General features: G+C 43.1%; 1 protein-coding gene across 1 annotated transcript in view; it reads right to left on the bottom strand.

Moving 5' to 3' along the window:
- Nucleotides 1-17,067, bottom strand: part of ARHGAP31 (Rho GTPase activating protein 31) — a 496,424-nt gene that overhangs the window by 16,150 nt on the left and 463,207 nt on the right. Inside the window, exons 9-11 of the mRNA XM_085621137.1 lie at nucleotides 15,512-15,571; nucleotides 8,340-9,005; nucleotides 1,327-1,613 (exon numbers count right to left, since the gene is read on the bottom strand). Coding sequence (XP_085477263.1) covers nucleotides 1,327-1,613; nucleotides 8,340-9,005; nucleotides 15,512-15,571 — 1,013 coding nt within the window. The remainder of the gene's footprint in view (nucleotides 1-1,326; nucleotides 1,614-8,339; nucleotides 9,006-15,511; nucleotides 15,572-17,067) is intronic.

The raw sequence follows: 17,067 nt of genomic DNA, 5'->3' as shown, positions 1-17,067 counted from the left end.
CCAAAAAATGTCTTTGCTCTACATGTGCATACTTGTTTGTTAATGTCTATTTTATTTTCACTTCCTTGGCAAGAAGTTATTTGAAGCTCTATGATAATCCATTGTTGGAGTTAAACTTTTTTTTTTTAGTTTAAGACAATCCATTTTTTAAACTAATACTTTCGGTGAAAAACCTTAAGTTTCTCTCAGAATAGTTTAAAAGCAATGCACCATTTTGACAATCATTTTTTGACATGCGCTTCAAATATACTATAATGTTTAAAGAGCGGTTCTTTCCTTCTGTGGATCCCTCAACCCATGCTTCTTGTTCCTCAGCAAGATAGTTTTTACTGACTGAAGTCTGTCAAGTGCTGAAAGGTCCTTCAGCAATATACAGAGAAAGGCAAGCAAAATTATGTTGGGTTAACATTACAAGACTAATGCTGCATGAAATGTAATACATACATTAGAATGCTCCTTCGGTATCCACGTTGTGTTTTACTTATGCATTTTCCAGGGAACAAAAGGCACAATCTGAATTTGAAAGTGTTTATGATCTAACTAGAAAATTGCAAGTAGTAGATATTGAATCACTTGGTGATGAATATGCTGGACAGCACGCAGGAGAGATGGTGGGGTCTTAGTTGGGTAAGATGGCCTTCTAAAGGAGAAGCACTACGAGTAATGCTGGAGGCTGTATAAAGCTTATGGGCAACACAACATTGTGCCTCTTGTCTATTTAGGTTTTTAGAGTTGAATTTATACCATTTGGACTTCTATGTCTGGTGGGAAAATAGTTGTTGTTCACAAAATGCTTTTTTCTGAGCGATGTTTGTGTACTTGGGAGTTTAATCATTTTGGAAGGCGGTCAAGGCTGTGTGTGGAGTGGGCAGGGGCACTGGCAAGGGCGACCTGGAGTTTGTTGCAAGGCTAGACAAGCCAGAGAAGGTCATTTGATAAGAAATTCCAATGAATGCATCGCTCTTAAGCCATACAACAAGGGTTTGTTAGGATAGAAAAGAGGCAATGGAGCAGACCTGGCCATTCCAGTCTGTTATCTATGTCTATTTTTTCTTGTGTATTCTACAATTGTGTCATCAAGGTGAAGACAGATGCTTTTTCATTGAAGCGTAAATGTATTATGGTTACATTTTCTACTCCTAAGGTTGGGAGGTGGTTCTTTCGGGCCATGCAACCCTGTCCCTTGTCCCTCCTATTCTTTTCATTCATGTGATATATTGTGATATCCGGCAAACAAGATTGCTGGGAGATTTCGTTGCAAATCTGATTGTTCAATACCTGGAGGAGTCAAGGCAATCCTCTATTATCACAAGGCATGCTACTCACTGGGCCATTATGGAGCAGGTCCTTTAATTCTTCTTCTGCGTGGTTCTGCTGAGTGCTGCCTTCTTCCGGATTGACTTTCTGATCCCTCATTTGGTTATCCTCCTGGGTGACATCTTGCTGCAATTTCAGTTTTTTCTCCAGGACGTCAGGTGACACAGGTATGTTCTCAGGGCTGATCTTCTCTCCTGAAGGATGACATGTCCCTGGTTCAGATGCTTCTTTGGACATCTTGGAGTCATCAAAGAGTGCAATGATCTTCAGGCCAGGCTGCATCTCAACGGTGATCCCTAGCAGAAAAGTATACAAAGAGTTTGCAAAAAGGAGTGAAATGAGGTGATTTAGAAAACTGAATCATCAACTATATTTCCTGTTTCTTTCCATGTTTGATTTCATCCTCCAATAGCTACTTTTAATTACCAAACATTTTACATTTAGCGTATGTATTTAAAAAAACAACTCAGTAGTAGCCCCAACTTAAACTACTTTTCGTTGTTGTTCATACTAGACATTCAGTGTGTCATGTTCTGTACATTCATATTATTCCGCAATAGTAGTGAGAATCTGTCTATTGTGATCCAAAGACTGCCACCTCTGGTGCAATTCAGTGAGAGCTCTGCCACACTCAACAAGGTAATGATGGTAGGGGTATTCAAGATCTGGATCGGGCCCCACACCACCTGCACCTCCCAACAGCTTGTAGTCAACACCACCTTCAACAACTTCACCTAATTTGCTAATATTTCAATTGACAGAACAGGATTCACCCTGGGTCAAGTTCTCAGGAGGGACCTCCTATCTGAGTGGTATTGACTCTCATACACTGGTCAGACAAATCTCTGCAACCCACATACATCCTCCCTTCCACTTGAGACATGGGCATGCATCACAAGCGGATGACCCAGAAAACTCATCATAGTGATTTGGTTACTGTACGTTTAACATAGGCACACCACTGAATGAGGTCGCCGAGAACACCCTAGACAAAAGAGCACATAGAAAATGATCTGACTTTGGGAATCAAGAAATCGAGGAAGGTGCGTAATGATGATAATTATGATGACTGATGGTTGTAGAGCACAACAGCGACCCCTCGGTATGTCCTGGTACAAGTAGGCAGAGGAGCAAAAGGGTGAGGTGCAAAGGAACATTATTCTATATTATAATACATGCAGCCCTGAAGCCATGTGAATACCTGCTATTCACAGTGGAGTACAAGTTGAATCTGGCTTCTGTAGACTCCTAGGCTTTAGTCATTTAATAAAAAACAACTACAATGCAAAGACCTCCAAAATACCAACCATATTTTTGGTCTCCTCAAAAGTAGTCTACAGCAACGTCCTGTATGAGAATGTTGGAATGGGTAAACACGATGTCAATGAGTACCATGATATGTGCAGGCCCAACAACGGCAATACCAATAAATGCGATGTCAGTATATGCCATAACCTGTACCCGTTTAACTATGTCAATGCCTTTAAATGTAATGTCAATATTTGCCATAATCTATGTCTGCACAAAAGCGACAATACCAGCGGTAGAAATGTCAATGTCTGGCATAATCTATGCACGAATTACAATGTTGTTACCGGTAAAGGCAATGTCGATGTACGGCATGATTTAGGAATGCATAACTATGTCAATATCAGTAAGGACATTATGGATGTATGCTTTGATAACTGTATGCACAATGCTGAGAATGTCGATAAAAATGATAGCAATGTCTGGCATATTATTTTTAGGGGTTTCAGTGAACCCGCATCATTGCTGTCAGATTTACCCAAGGTAACCTCCCCATCAACCCCGAGCCCGAGATATGTGGTCAGGCAGGCCCTGTGACCCACACCTATCAAATAACAGGTCACAGGTGGGGCCTCTCGTAACCCAAAGACAAACGTGCACAGAGGGAAAACCCTGATCGATCCCACAGATAGATAGCTGCACTATAAAAAGGTCCGAAGCAATTGGCCCCAATAAAACAAGTTTGGCCAAAGGCTTATGTTTCCCCAAAATACCACAAAGCTAGATATCACATGTAGATACAAACACTCAGCCAATCAGGACACAACATGCACACCACAGGTAGTGATCACGCTCTCTTCATGCTGAACATCTGGACACAATCACACTGGCCCAGAGTAACTCTTCCTAAGGTCAAGAGCTATCTGTGTCCTTATCTGATGCACCAAGCTTTTTGGGACAGGGATGCTTTTCAGGAAGGCAGAAACTACTTTATAATTACTTTATTATAACTCACAACATGTATATAATAGCAGCCAAAACTTTGTACACCGAGAGACTTTCCCCAGATGCATTCAGTCGAGACTCTCCAAGCCGCTGAGTGTAATTAAACCAACTTTTTCCTCTTTTACCAAACGCCTCTTGTCTTTCCATTTCTTTAAGGTAAATTCATATCCGAGCAGCAAGAGAATATACTTGGTTCCAATGAAGAGGTTCCAAATCCCTAAGAAACCAGAAAATTCTAAAACATGAAACCCATCTTCAACAAGGACCTTCAACTGACTGCCTGTGAAACAAACATGCCAGTTCAACGTACTGGCAATGACTTTCAAATCCATGCAGAGGCATGCCTCATATTACCATAAAGAGCCTCTGTTGCACTACAATAACCCATGCATTCCCAATAATCTTAATAGATGAACAGTGGCGACCTTCTGACCTTCTGACCTCAAGTTAGCTGGGGTTGGAGGCAAATGAGGAAAAAAAAAAAGGCATGGACACCGCAACCCGTGGTCCCCAAAAGATGGATTAGAGACACCAAGAACCTTGACCACGAGAAATTGGCTGCCCGCTGTGAAACTGACCTCCCACCCCATCTCACCACGGTCGACAACCTCACTGAACATTATTCCACAACTATATCCAACATTCTCGATGACCTTGCTCTGCTAAAACTAAAAAGAACCCAGATCAAAGACAGGAACCCCTGGTTCAACGGATCCCTCAACAATGAGAGGAGGTTCCTCCGGTAAACAGAATGGAACTGGGTAAAGCACCCATCAGCAGCCCATCTTAAACTTCTCCGCCAGGCCAGAAACGCCTACAACAAGAAAATCCTGAAATCTAAAAAAGAATTCTTCAGAACAGAACTGGAGAACACCAAGAATAGACCACACAAGTTATTCGAGTTGGTCAAACACCAATCCAACAAACTGGCTAAAACGTCCAAAGAAACCCCTATATCTCTAATCCCATGTGAGCAATTCTCCTCCTTCTTCTGCGATAAAATCTCTGCCCTAGGAAAGAAACTCATGTCTGCTACCTATTCCCAAACTCCGCCAGCTCTACCTTCTCACTCCGCGCCGCCCTCTCAGACTTCCCTCAAAAACCAAGCGCACTGGTCCAACTTTAAAGTCTATGATGAACAATCTGTCTCAAAAATTCTATCCTCTTTAAACCCCAACAATCACTTCAATGACCCTCTCCCTTCAAACTGCTTAGCCGCTGCCTCTCAGGCTATCATCCCCTCTTGGACTGCAATAATCAACATTTCCCTCTTACAGGGATCGATACCTGACTCTCTCAAAGCCGGCCAGGTCATCCCCATCTTAAAAAAACCTACGCTAGATCCTGCTTCACCGGACAACTACAGACCTATCTCTAACATCCCAATCCTAGCTAAAGTGCTGGAAAAATGTGTACAACAGCAGTTGAGCCATCACATCACCAACTTCCACCTACTAGACGACTTTCAATCTGGGTTCACACCTGGGCACAGCACGGAAACCACACTCCTTCACATCGTGGATGATGCCCTTCAAGCCCTTGACCAAGGCAAAACCTGTCTCCTAATCCTCCTGGACATATCCTCGGCTTTCGATATGTTTAACCACAAAATTCACCTTAATCGCCTCAAACTTAGGATGGGCCTAGATGGCACTGTTCTTGCATGGTTTAGGTCCTTCCTCCAGAATCGCTCACAGAGAGTCCTGATCAATGGCAACCTGTTCGCTCCCTCTCCAATCACGGTTGGAGTCCCTCAAGGATCAACCCTGTCCCACACCCTCTTCAATCTTTACCTTGAACCGCTCTCAGAGGTGTTGCGCTTCGCCAATATCTCCTACCACATGTATGCCGACGACACACAGCTCTACATCAAAATCTCTTCTCCAGAGGACATTCGCTCCCTGAATGAGGCCCTGAAGTTGACTGTTCACTGGCTCACATCTAACCAGCTTAAACTCAACGCTTAAAAAATGGAGTTCCTCTTAATTTCACAACCTAACGACAATACAGACATTGAAGAATGGGTCAAGGCTATCACAGCGCTAAACTGCTCTCCTACCATTGTGCACTCTGCTAAATCCCTTGGAATTGCCTTGGACGGCAACCTGAACATGCATGGCCATATCAACTCGATGGCCAAAACTGCCAGATTTCATTTGAACTACCTAAGAAACCTGAAACCATTCCTCGACACCCCAGATCTAAAATCGGCAATTCAGGCCCTAGTCATCTCTAGGCTAGAATATGGTTGCTCCACCCTCGCAGGCCTACCCAAGATCTCTCTGGCACCCTTAAAAGCCTGCCTCAACACCGCCACCAGACTTCTAACTGGCTCTTAGAAGTTCAACCATATCTCGCCCCACCTTAAAGCTCTGAACTGGCTTCCTTGAGGCCAGAATTCTATTTAAGCTGGCTTGCATCACCCACAAGGCTCTTTACTCCAAGTCCCCTGCATTTCTCGCCCAGAAACTCGTGATATCCGGAGGAGCCAGAAACTCCCGGTCCGCCAGAGACCTTTTGCTCCAACCAGCCCGCTTCAGGAAAAAAAGAACGTGCAATCGGGGCTTCTCTGGGGCTGCCCCAAGAATGTGGAACTCACTCCCACCCGCCATCAGAAGAATATCGTCTCTAGGACACTTCAGAAAGGAGGCCAAAACTTTCCTAATGGGCAAATTCCTCTCCGTAACCTGGCTTCACCTATCGCTACGGCCTATCCCTGGGCCTTTTCCCCTTATGATACCCACCCGTCACGTCTGAACAAACCTCGCGGGTGTTGAGACTGCTTTCTCTAGCTTAATGTATCGACTTGTTCCTATCCCAAAATGTATCCGGGTATTATGAATGTTTGTTTTTACCAATATATTGTATCTACCTGTCCCTATCCCTTTGGCTCTCTCCCCCGCTATGTCCTTGTATCCCACCTGTTACTACTGTAAAGAGCTCTGATACCCTCACGGGTCTGGTTTGCACTCTATAAAACACTAAATAAATAATCACCTGGCAGACCACACTCCTCAAGAAATAACCCTGTAACTACACAGCCGTGTGCAGATTTGTAGGTCTCTGCTTAAACAACCCTCCGAAATACAGCTGCACACCCATCATTAGTGCTGACATCACAGGACTGATGGTGGCTCCTTGTGTACCCTGGTAAATACTTGCCATCAACAGCACAGGGGGCAGATTGCGTAATTGGAAGTCTGCAAGGAAAATTACCACCAGAGTAAGGCAATTTTGCACTTACATTTACCCCCGACCAACCCGTGCAACAGCAACATTTGCACTGAAAGCTTAAAAAATATTTTTGCAGTTTGTTCTATGCAAAACTGCCTGGTACAAGTGCAATGTATGTAACCCAGCTCTGGTTATTTTCTTTTTCTTTTGGTATATGTCTATTGAGAAGTACATGTCAGTTTATAAACAATACATTTAAAAAAAGGGGTATAAACAAATCAAATTATGGCCACACAATAAATTACTATGAAATGTTACCTTCTCAGATTTTAAAATATAAAAAAGATAATACAGATATCAAAAGATACAATAGTTGAGGTACTCATAAAACCGGGAAAGGAAGAAATAGGAAAGGTTGACTAGGGAGGAGATGATAAAGATCGTATACAATATGTAGTAAACCATGTATTATAGATAGCTGGAAGATAGTAGCGATAATATCATACAAATATAATATTTCAAGTGAAGATATTCCCATTACCTCAACAATTTCCAATAGGTGAACAGTAAGTCCTAATTCAAAAACCAGTGTTACTGGCTAAAGCATCAACAGTCCTAATGATAACATCAACAGCGTGAATATAAATAATGATGGTAATGAATTAATAAGGAAATGAAAACAGAAGTAATTCCCTTATTGTAGTTCCTAATTAGAAGAAAAATCTGAAATATTACCAGAAATAGAACATTTATTAGCTAGAAAGGGGTTCCAAATTTGGATGAAAGTTCCAACATTGTCCTGCAATCTATAAATGAGTTTTTCATATGATGCTATTTTATACATTTCAATAAGCCATTCATCATATGCCCTGGTTGTTTTCCATCACTAATTTTACAAGAGTTTCAAAGACATTTCAGGTAGCTTCCCATTCTCTTACTCACTAGAAGAACCTCATTTGAGTAAATCCCTCTTGTTGATGGCGAATCACTCACAGTGTTATAAAGTCTGTTACTTTATATATGAAGGCTAACACTGTCTAGCTCTAGGCGTGAAAATGTTCCTTTGACTGGAGAAATTTAACGTAGGATCTCACCAGAGGCGCTGTATTGCTCGTGAGCCCCATCATTTCCAATAACACACATCACAAGACTATTCTCTGCGGATGCCTCGCCCTACAAATAGAGAGACCCAATTTCTAAAGCATTCTTTCATGCATCTGGGGTGTATATGCAAGGTATATGCAAGGTACCCTACAGCAGTGACCATGTTTCCTGTTTAGAAGCATGTAGGCATCAACCCATAGCTGTAGACATCTGATGGCCAGTGTTATATTGAAAAGCAGCCATTTGATTCCTGGATCTCCACTTAAGCATCACAGACACGAGAGGAATATGAAAGTCAGTAATGTTTCCGATTGACACAAGGCAATAGCAGCATGTAACTATATACCTTGTGATATCCCTATTTTACCCAATTTCCGTTCCTACCCTCAAGAGATGACAAAACCCATTGCGCCATTGCTTCTCTTACTGCAACCTTCATATGCAAGTGAACTATCCAGAGCTCTATGAAATGAATGGTACTGTGGTCTTACCTTCTGGGTTCTCTGCATCCAATGCCGTGATGCTGTTGGCCTCGGTGGACTCATCCTTTACATTCTGGCTCACAGTTGAAGATGAGACGCTCTCCTCTGATCCTGTGTTACCGTTCTCTACAGCCCCTTCTGAGTCCGTCTCCTCCAGCTCAGGGGAAGGCAGCTCTTCTAGACTGGATAGGAAATGCTTGTCTTTTGTGGTGGCTCTGCATGGGGTGCTGTTGCTGCTGATGACTGCCGACACCCTCAATGGCACAGACACAGCAAATGGCTCAGATATGTTCATGGCCTTCCGCTGGTGACGGGGCGAGGCTTCCAGTGGGAAGAGACTACCTGGGAAGTTAGATTTGGCTGAACCATCATTGGCGGCGTAGAACATTCGTCGCATCTTTGGTGAGGTCTGTTCAGACTCTGAGTCTTCGCCCACACGAAAAACTTTAAGCTGCTCTGGAGGAAGCCTAGGCTGGGGTGAAATGGAGTTAGCCTTTTCCTCTCTGGTTTCCAGCCCCCCGGCAGCACCTGGTGATCCGTCCTGATCCCATTCGTTCTCGTGTTTGCTGAGATCGAAGGTGCTGCCGGTTCCAGCATTGCGGGACTTCAACACAGGGATAAAAAATCCACCAGTGGCCACAGACCTTTTGAAGCGGCTCATCTTTTCTTCTTCTCCTATTCAAAGAAGAAAAACACAAGTTTCAAAGATCTAGCAATATTCAATTTACAGTAACCATATCTGCATGCCCGTTCTGCGCTTTCTCATTTCTGCTCTGATATCAACATATGCTATTTTCTATGACTAATTATTGAATTAAATGTAGTTAACAGTGAAATGGGATTCTATACACATTTCTACAGAACATGGTTTATAAGCACCATTCCCAGTAAAACTGATCCCATCCTTAACGTGTTTGAATGCCAGCGCTAAACAAATCCCTTATAACTTAAGGAGCTTTATCCTAGTAAAAGCCCAACATATTCTAGCCACTGGATTATTCTAAATCAAAACTGGATGAACTAAGCTTATCAAAGGCATTTAGATCCGAAGGGAACGCCACATGATAAATTTGAGACTGCTGATGCATGGTTGCCTTTTGTGATAGGTTATTCAAGTGACGTACAATGGTGCAAAGATATGCTTAACTTGATTAACAACTAGTTCAAGTTATGCACTGGACATATGTAAACAATTGCACCTTTGAGCAGAGGCAATAGCTATTGCCAGCATATATTTGCAACAAGTATTTGTGGATACGATCCACGCACCATGGGTTCAAGGATGGTTTATGCAAATAGGGCAAACATCCTTTACACCACAGTCACTACCCCGACCACACGTTCTTTTACCATGCAAGCCGCTACAACGACTTGCTTTAGAGGATGCGTTGTTTGACTGGCGTTAGAGTTTAAGTCCTACACCTTCTCTACTGATACAGTGACTGGAGTTGGAATAGTAATTTATACTATTCAAAAATTCCAGTCCCCCCTAAGGCAACTTGTTGTAATGACTTGCGTGGTAACAACATAGTCGCGGTACTGACTGCGGTGTTAAAGCATGCATAATAAATGCATTCGGGGGTCCCGTCTTACAACCTGCCAATAGTCTTCAAATTGTATATTCCTGCACCCGGCTTTGTGCAAAATACTTCCACCGGGCCATCCAAAATGACAAACAATTCTCACAAATATTTTCCAAAATATCAAATGCTGCAAGCAAGATACACCATATATGGCTCTCGTGTTCTCACTTTCCAACAAATACAGGCAAAGCTGATGTGCAGCGGTGCTTTTCAGTCTCGCTCAACTAAGATGTATTAGGTGTAACAAAAACCAAGTGGAAACATCTCAAGTGAGAATTTTCCAGATACCTTCTTCTGTTTTGTTTATTAGAATAACATCCCATGTGTCACATTGAAAAGAGTTTTAATCAAACCAGCCTAACACTTTTGTGACTTAATATGGCATCAAATAAATTTTGGCAGAAATTGGGGTTAATTTCATTTTGTCACATGATCATGCCATGTTGGTATCTGGTCCTCTATCATGTATGACACGTTGAGCCAGTCCTGTGTTTTTAGCGAAAAACACTAACACTTTGCAAGTTGGTGTGTTTGAGCCCATTCTTACAATGTTAAATACAAAACTGAAAGTCACAAAATACAATGTACTGTTGGCCAAAGGACGAGGACTTCACTAGGGTTCACTAGGAATGGAGCCAAAGGATAGCTCTGGCATATTTAACAATTCAAAAACTGTTTCTATATTGTACACGATTCCTAACATGCTATTGGCAGACCTCTCACACTAGTAGGGTGAAGTGGGTGATCTTTTATCAGGAATGATCTAGAAGTGTTCTTCAGAGGCCCCCCCTTTAAGACCTACTCCCAGAGTAGGTATGGCTGCAATGAGTACTGGTGCCATTACAGAGTGGCTCACCTCCACTCTCAGTAAAATCACTGTGCTGTTTTTCAGCATGTGTTGTCTGTGCTCACTAGGTCCATTTATTTGTTATTATTTTTGGCAGTTTCCTTTAATGCAAACTCGACCAAAAGGTATTGGAATGCTTTACAGGAGCACCAGTTACATTACACAAGGTCACATTCATTTTTTATAGGCACAGGGAGATTACATGATTTGCCCAGAATCACAGAATGTTGAGCTGAAGCTGAGACTCGAACCTGGTTCCCCAGTTTCAAAGTCATAAACTCTGCCATAACGCCAATTCCTCTCCATTGGCAGAGAGTTTCTTGGCCAGAGTCTGGCCACCCCTGACATCAGTGCAGGCCCTGCTCTGCGGGCCAGTGCCCCAGTTCAAAGATCTCTAGTCTATGCACTGATGTTAATGATGTAATTCAGGATTTTGTTTCTGATCTGATCTGTCCATTAGGAACTGAGATATTAACTTAACTTTTGTGCAGCATCTTAATATTCCCCTTTTAGGCCGGAGCCTTTACGCCAGCACAGCTGTCTGACTTACAAATTACATCTTGAGGACATTCAAAAACCTTCCCTGGGAATGCATTCCACCCATTGCTTACCATTGGCTTTGTGGTTTGTAACTCGTATTTGCTAGCTTTCTATTTGCTGGCTCTATTTGTTTTAGGCTGTCCAGCTTGAGTTTGTTCCTTCCCTTGCCCAAACTCTATTTACTGTATTCTTCCTCCAGTACTGGCTTTCTGTAAACAGACCTTTAAATTATGTTCTGCTCTTGTCACATGTGTTGTGCATTCAAAGACAGAGGTCAAATGTCAGGCTATTTCTTTCAGGGAGCTTGGTGTTTATTTTTCCATCTAGGACTTCAAAGTCGGAGGATTTATGTAACAATCATGCTGGCTTACTGGGGGAGTGCTTGAGGAAGGCTGTATGATGTTATTTTTATTTCTAGCACACAACAAACTGTAAATGAACTGTTCAGATATTTCAGCATTAGAAAAGCACAAACAAAGAATATTTTTGGAAATTCTGAAGTGTGGTGGTAACAAATATTTTAATACAATCAAAACAAATCAATACACTAGGTGATGATATTCCAACTCATTATTGTTCGTGCGCTGTATACTTTTTTCATTAAAACTGTATGTCTGTGCAAATATAATGATCATATGATTTGAAGATGTGTTGTCTGTAATGGCAGTGTGCTACCACACCATGGATATTCCACTCTATGCCACTTCACTCTACACCGCTCCACTCCACACCACGCCACACTTCATCACTGCACTCTACTCTGTAGCACTCCACTATATGCCTCTCTACTCTACATTACTCTACTCTATGCCAATGCACTCTAGCCCATACTACACTACTATGCACCACTCCACGCTGTCACTCTACTCTGCAACACTGCACTCTGTGCCACTGAACTCTACACCATTGCACTCTACTTTGTACAACACAACTCTAAACCAGTGCACTCTATGCAAATCCACTCTATGCCATTGTAATCTACTCTGCACTCTATGCCACTGTACTCTACCATGCACAACTACACTCTACTCTGAAACAATCTACTCTACGTCACTGTACTCAGCGCCACTTCACTCTAGTCTGTGCCACTGCGTTCTAGTCTGTGATACTGCACTCTACGTCAATGCACTCTACACCACTTTACTCAAAACCAATGGACTCTACGCCACTGCACTCTACACCAATCTACTCTGCATCACTGCACTCTATGCCGCTATGCTCTACTCTCCAACAATTTACACCACTGTCCTCTATCACTCTCTATTCTACTCTGCATAACTGTACTCTATGCCACTGCTCTTTAAGCAGCTATACTCTGCACCACTCTATACCACTTCATTCTACACCACTTCTCTAAACCACTGCACGCTATGCCAATGCCCTAAACACCACTTTACTCAAATCTAATCCACTCATTGCCAACTACTCTACACTCTATGCCACTATACTCTTCTCTGCAACACTATACACCACTGAACTCTGTGCTACTGCACACTAATCCACTCCATGCTATGCCACTCTATTCTACTCTACACTATGACACCCTACGCCACTGCTCTCTGCTCCACTCTACCCTGCACCACTCTATTTTGCATCACTCTACTGTGCAACACTGCACTCTATGATACACCACCCTGCAAGACTGGTACCCTGCAAGACTGAACTCTCCCCCACTGAACTTATGCCACTCTACTCTTCATGACTGCACTCTAAGCCACTGCATGCTACACCACTCTACACCATTGCGTTCTGTGTCACTACACCCTATGCCACTCTATTTTACTCTGCACCACTGTACTTTATGCCACTGCTCTGTGCACCACTCTACTCTGAGCCACACTACTCTGCACCACTCTCCTTTGCGCCACTCTACTTTGAGCCACTGCACTCTATGCCACTCAACACCATTGCGCTCTATGTCATTGCACTCTACTGCACTCTATTCTACTCTGCACCAATGTACTCTATGCCACTGCTCTCTGCACCATTGTACTCTGCAACTATGCCACTCCACTACACTCTGCATCACTCCACGGCACTCTAATCTGTTCTGCACCATAGCACTCCACGCCACTTCACTCTACACCTCTGCACTCTACCCTGCACCACTCCACTCTACCCTAAAGCACGCCACTCTACGTAACTACACTCTGCATCACTCCACACCACTCTAATCTATTCTGCACCACGGCACTACATTCCACTGCACTCTACACTTCGCACTCTACCCTGCATCACTACACTCTACCCTAAAGCACTCCACTCTATGCCACTTCACTATACGCCACTGCAATTTATGTCACTGCAATCTGCTCTGTGCCAATGCACTATATACCACTTTACTCAAAACCAATGCACTCCACACCACTGTACTCTAGGTCAATTTACTCTGGACCACTGTGCTTTACGCCACTTCACTCTAGGCCACTCTACTCCACACTACAACACTACACTACACAATACTCCACTGTATGAAGCTCTACTCAATTAAACTCTACTCCACAGCACTACACTCTACTGCACTCTACTCCACTCTACGCCACTCTACCACACTACTCCACTCTACAACGCTCTACACAACTCTCTCTATGCCACTTTACTCCACTCTATTCTATTATACACTACTCCATTCCCCTCATTGCCACTCCACTCTATGCCACTCTACTAGACTCTACAACACTTTACTCCACTCTATGCAATTACACTCTCCTACACTAATCCACTCTATGCCACTCCACTCTACGACAATCTACTATGCTCTATGCCACTCTACTCTACAACACTCTACTCCACTCTAAGCAATACTCTCTACGTCACACCACTCTGCTCTACACCATTCCATGACACTCCACTCTACAACACTCTACTCCACTCTATGCCACTCAACGCTACTCGACTCTACGTCCTTCCACTCTATGACACTCAACGCCACTCCATGACATTCCACTTCAACCCACTCAACTCTACTCTACCCCACTTTATGCCACTCCACATCACTCCAGTCTCCTTTACCCCAACAGCTTTTAGCCATGTTGAACGGCAGCCACGCTGGTGTACAACATGGCTAAAACATATTAGAAAAGCCAATAGCTCTTGCCTATGCGAGACCTATTGGCTTTGTCAATAATTGTTTATCTCTTATGTCTTTTAATTGACACACTTACCGTGCATCCTTCTTTAAAATATGTGCCGCGCCATAAACATCTGAAGATGGTGTAGGTTGTGAAGACCTGTCCTTTTAAAGCTGCACTTTAGGGGCTCATGTTGCATGCATATAAAGTAAAGAATGACATCCTCCAAAAGGGAAGAGAAAAGATTACTTTGGCCTACAGAGCTAAGATGAAGGGAGGAAAGATCTTCTTGTGACTCTGGAGAGGATACTTTTGTGACCCTGGGCCTTAGAGGTTATCTAGACATCAGGGGAAAGGGTATTAGAAGACATAGGAAGGAAAAACTGGTGCCGATGAGAGCAGGTAATATTTGCAGAGACATATCGATTTAATTTTGGTCTTATTCGGAGTTCTGTGAGGTGTAGAGTACATTCCTATGAAATATAGATTAAAAGGTTTATGAAAAAAACAGAAAGTCGCCGGTGCACTTCTTTGGTGGCAAATAGGTGTTTGGGTCACTTCTGGTTCATAATTTAACTTCTCTTGACATGATATTTGTTTTAAATTAATATAACTCATTTTATTAGCTTTATTATAAAGTGCAGTATTTTAGTTAGGGTTCCCAGTGTGTTAAATTAATGTAATTATGAAACATTATGTTCAATGAATAAATATTTTATAGGGCCATGGTAAGGTTACGGTTATAGCTAGAGGCACCCGCTTTTAAAAGTTTATTTAATTAGTATTACAATAATGAACTATTTGTTAGGATTAAGGTTAGGATTGGGGTACGGGTTGGGCTAACGTTTGTGCTCCCCTGCTAACAGCTTGTAGCTGGTGGTAACTGTGAGTGTGACTCATAACAATACAGAAATAACACGTGCAATGCGGGTGCAAATACTGTTTAGGGCAGGTTTCCCCCATTTTTAACGCAGATAGTAAATTTGGACGATAAACAAGGAGGACACCCAATGCAAATACAGGTTGCACCAGGGAGTTTCTGTGCCCTCCTTTGTGCCAGGGTCTAAATGACCCTCTACAAGAACAAACATACAGGTAAAGTTACCCCCACTAATACCCCGTCCACCCGCCTGGTCTTACCTTCTGCGGGGAGAGAGCACAGCGAGTCCATGCTTTTTGCTGGCCGGATGGTGGCTTTTTCTAAGGAAATAAAAAATCAATGATTAGTGAACAAACAAAAGGTATCTACTCAGAACAGAAATGAAAGAGGTTCACTGACGTCAGTCCGACTGAGTGGTAGAGTTATGGACTGACTCACTAATAATACAACCAGTTCTTCAGTCACTCTAGAAAAGTGGTCATCATTCCTTCACTAAAGCACGAGGACCTCATGGGCTATTGTGAAAAGGAGCACAGCCTCCATGAAACCCACCCCTCTGCCCCCGCACAACACCTCATCTACCACCGGATCTCCTAGTGGCCAGGTGGTGCTCTACGGTAAGTTAGACGGCCATCGGTCTTCAGCATAGGGCTAGTATTAGGTACGTGATGTTAGGAAATGGACCACAGCAGGAAGGGACTTGAGGCCCATAGGGGGGTGGCAAGGAAGTAAAAGCGGTGGAATGTACAAGGAATTGGAAATACTTTATCAACAAGCTACACTCGGATTCTGATTTGATGTCTCCTTGTAGTGGTACTGGCTGGAGCAGTCTGCGGAGCATCTACTGTTTGCTGCCACAGCAGTAGTGGCATCTCCACCCAGCTGGATGTCTCTCGCATTGGAGGAGCCATTTGGGGCAGACCTTTGGTTTAAGAGGCTGCCCATGTCAGTGTGGTATGGTAGCATTTCAGTCACCAAGCTTGGACACTGGAAATATACCTGTAAAGTGGGGGTACATAATCAGTGCCGACTAATGATGTCTCACTAACAGGTTGAATGGTTTTCCCAGCCCATCAGGGATAAAAACAACTCCCTTAGATGAAAATCCTTCAGGCTCTCCATAGCGGTATTTCATGCTGGTAACTCCGCCAAATACAATGAGGGATATGCACCACTGAGGTGGCTGACCCACACCATCTCTGGCAGATTTAGCATCAAACATTGCCAGATCCAATGGGAAAAAAAGAGGTGCTTCCACCTGCAGGACAGTTGCCATTTATGGAGCTCTAGATTGGGCAATTACATCACCAGAGGCACAGAAGGAGGATGCAACATTGCGGTCTTTCTCCGATCAGGACCAGGTAGCATGCTTTTAGACCTGCTTCAGCATCTGATTTGAGGACCCGTGAGAATAACTCACAGACTGACGGAGGATCTCCACCTTTAAACTCCTCATGGCTAGCACCATCTTTCTTAGCTTGAATTTTCTGCATGCGTATAGCTCACATCGTGTGCCATACTGATTTATTTATTTATTTAATGCGTTTTTATATAGCGCGGACTTTACCCGAAGGTGTCAGAGCGCTTCACAATAGGAGCAGTAATGATACATAAGGAGAAAAATTACAAGTGAGCATGTTACAAAATCAAACGTTACTTTACATGAGGTAATAGTGACAATTGTGCAAGTATCAGGAGAAAACAAAATACAAGAGGTAGCAAACGATACGTTACAAAAGGAAAAAGTGACGTGTGCAGGTTACAAGAGCATACAAAGTACACAGAGGTAAAAAGTTGCAATAAATGGCAGACACTC

This window comes from Triturus cristatus, chromosome 8 (genome assembly GCF_964204655.1).
Source record: "Triturus cristatus chromosome 8, aTriCri1.1, whole genome shotgun sequence".
Taxonomy (NCBI): Eukaryota; Metazoa; Chordata; class Amphibia; order Caudata; family Salamandridae; genus Triturus; species Triturus cristatus.
This window is presented reverse-complemented; position numbering and strand designations above follow the sequence as displayed.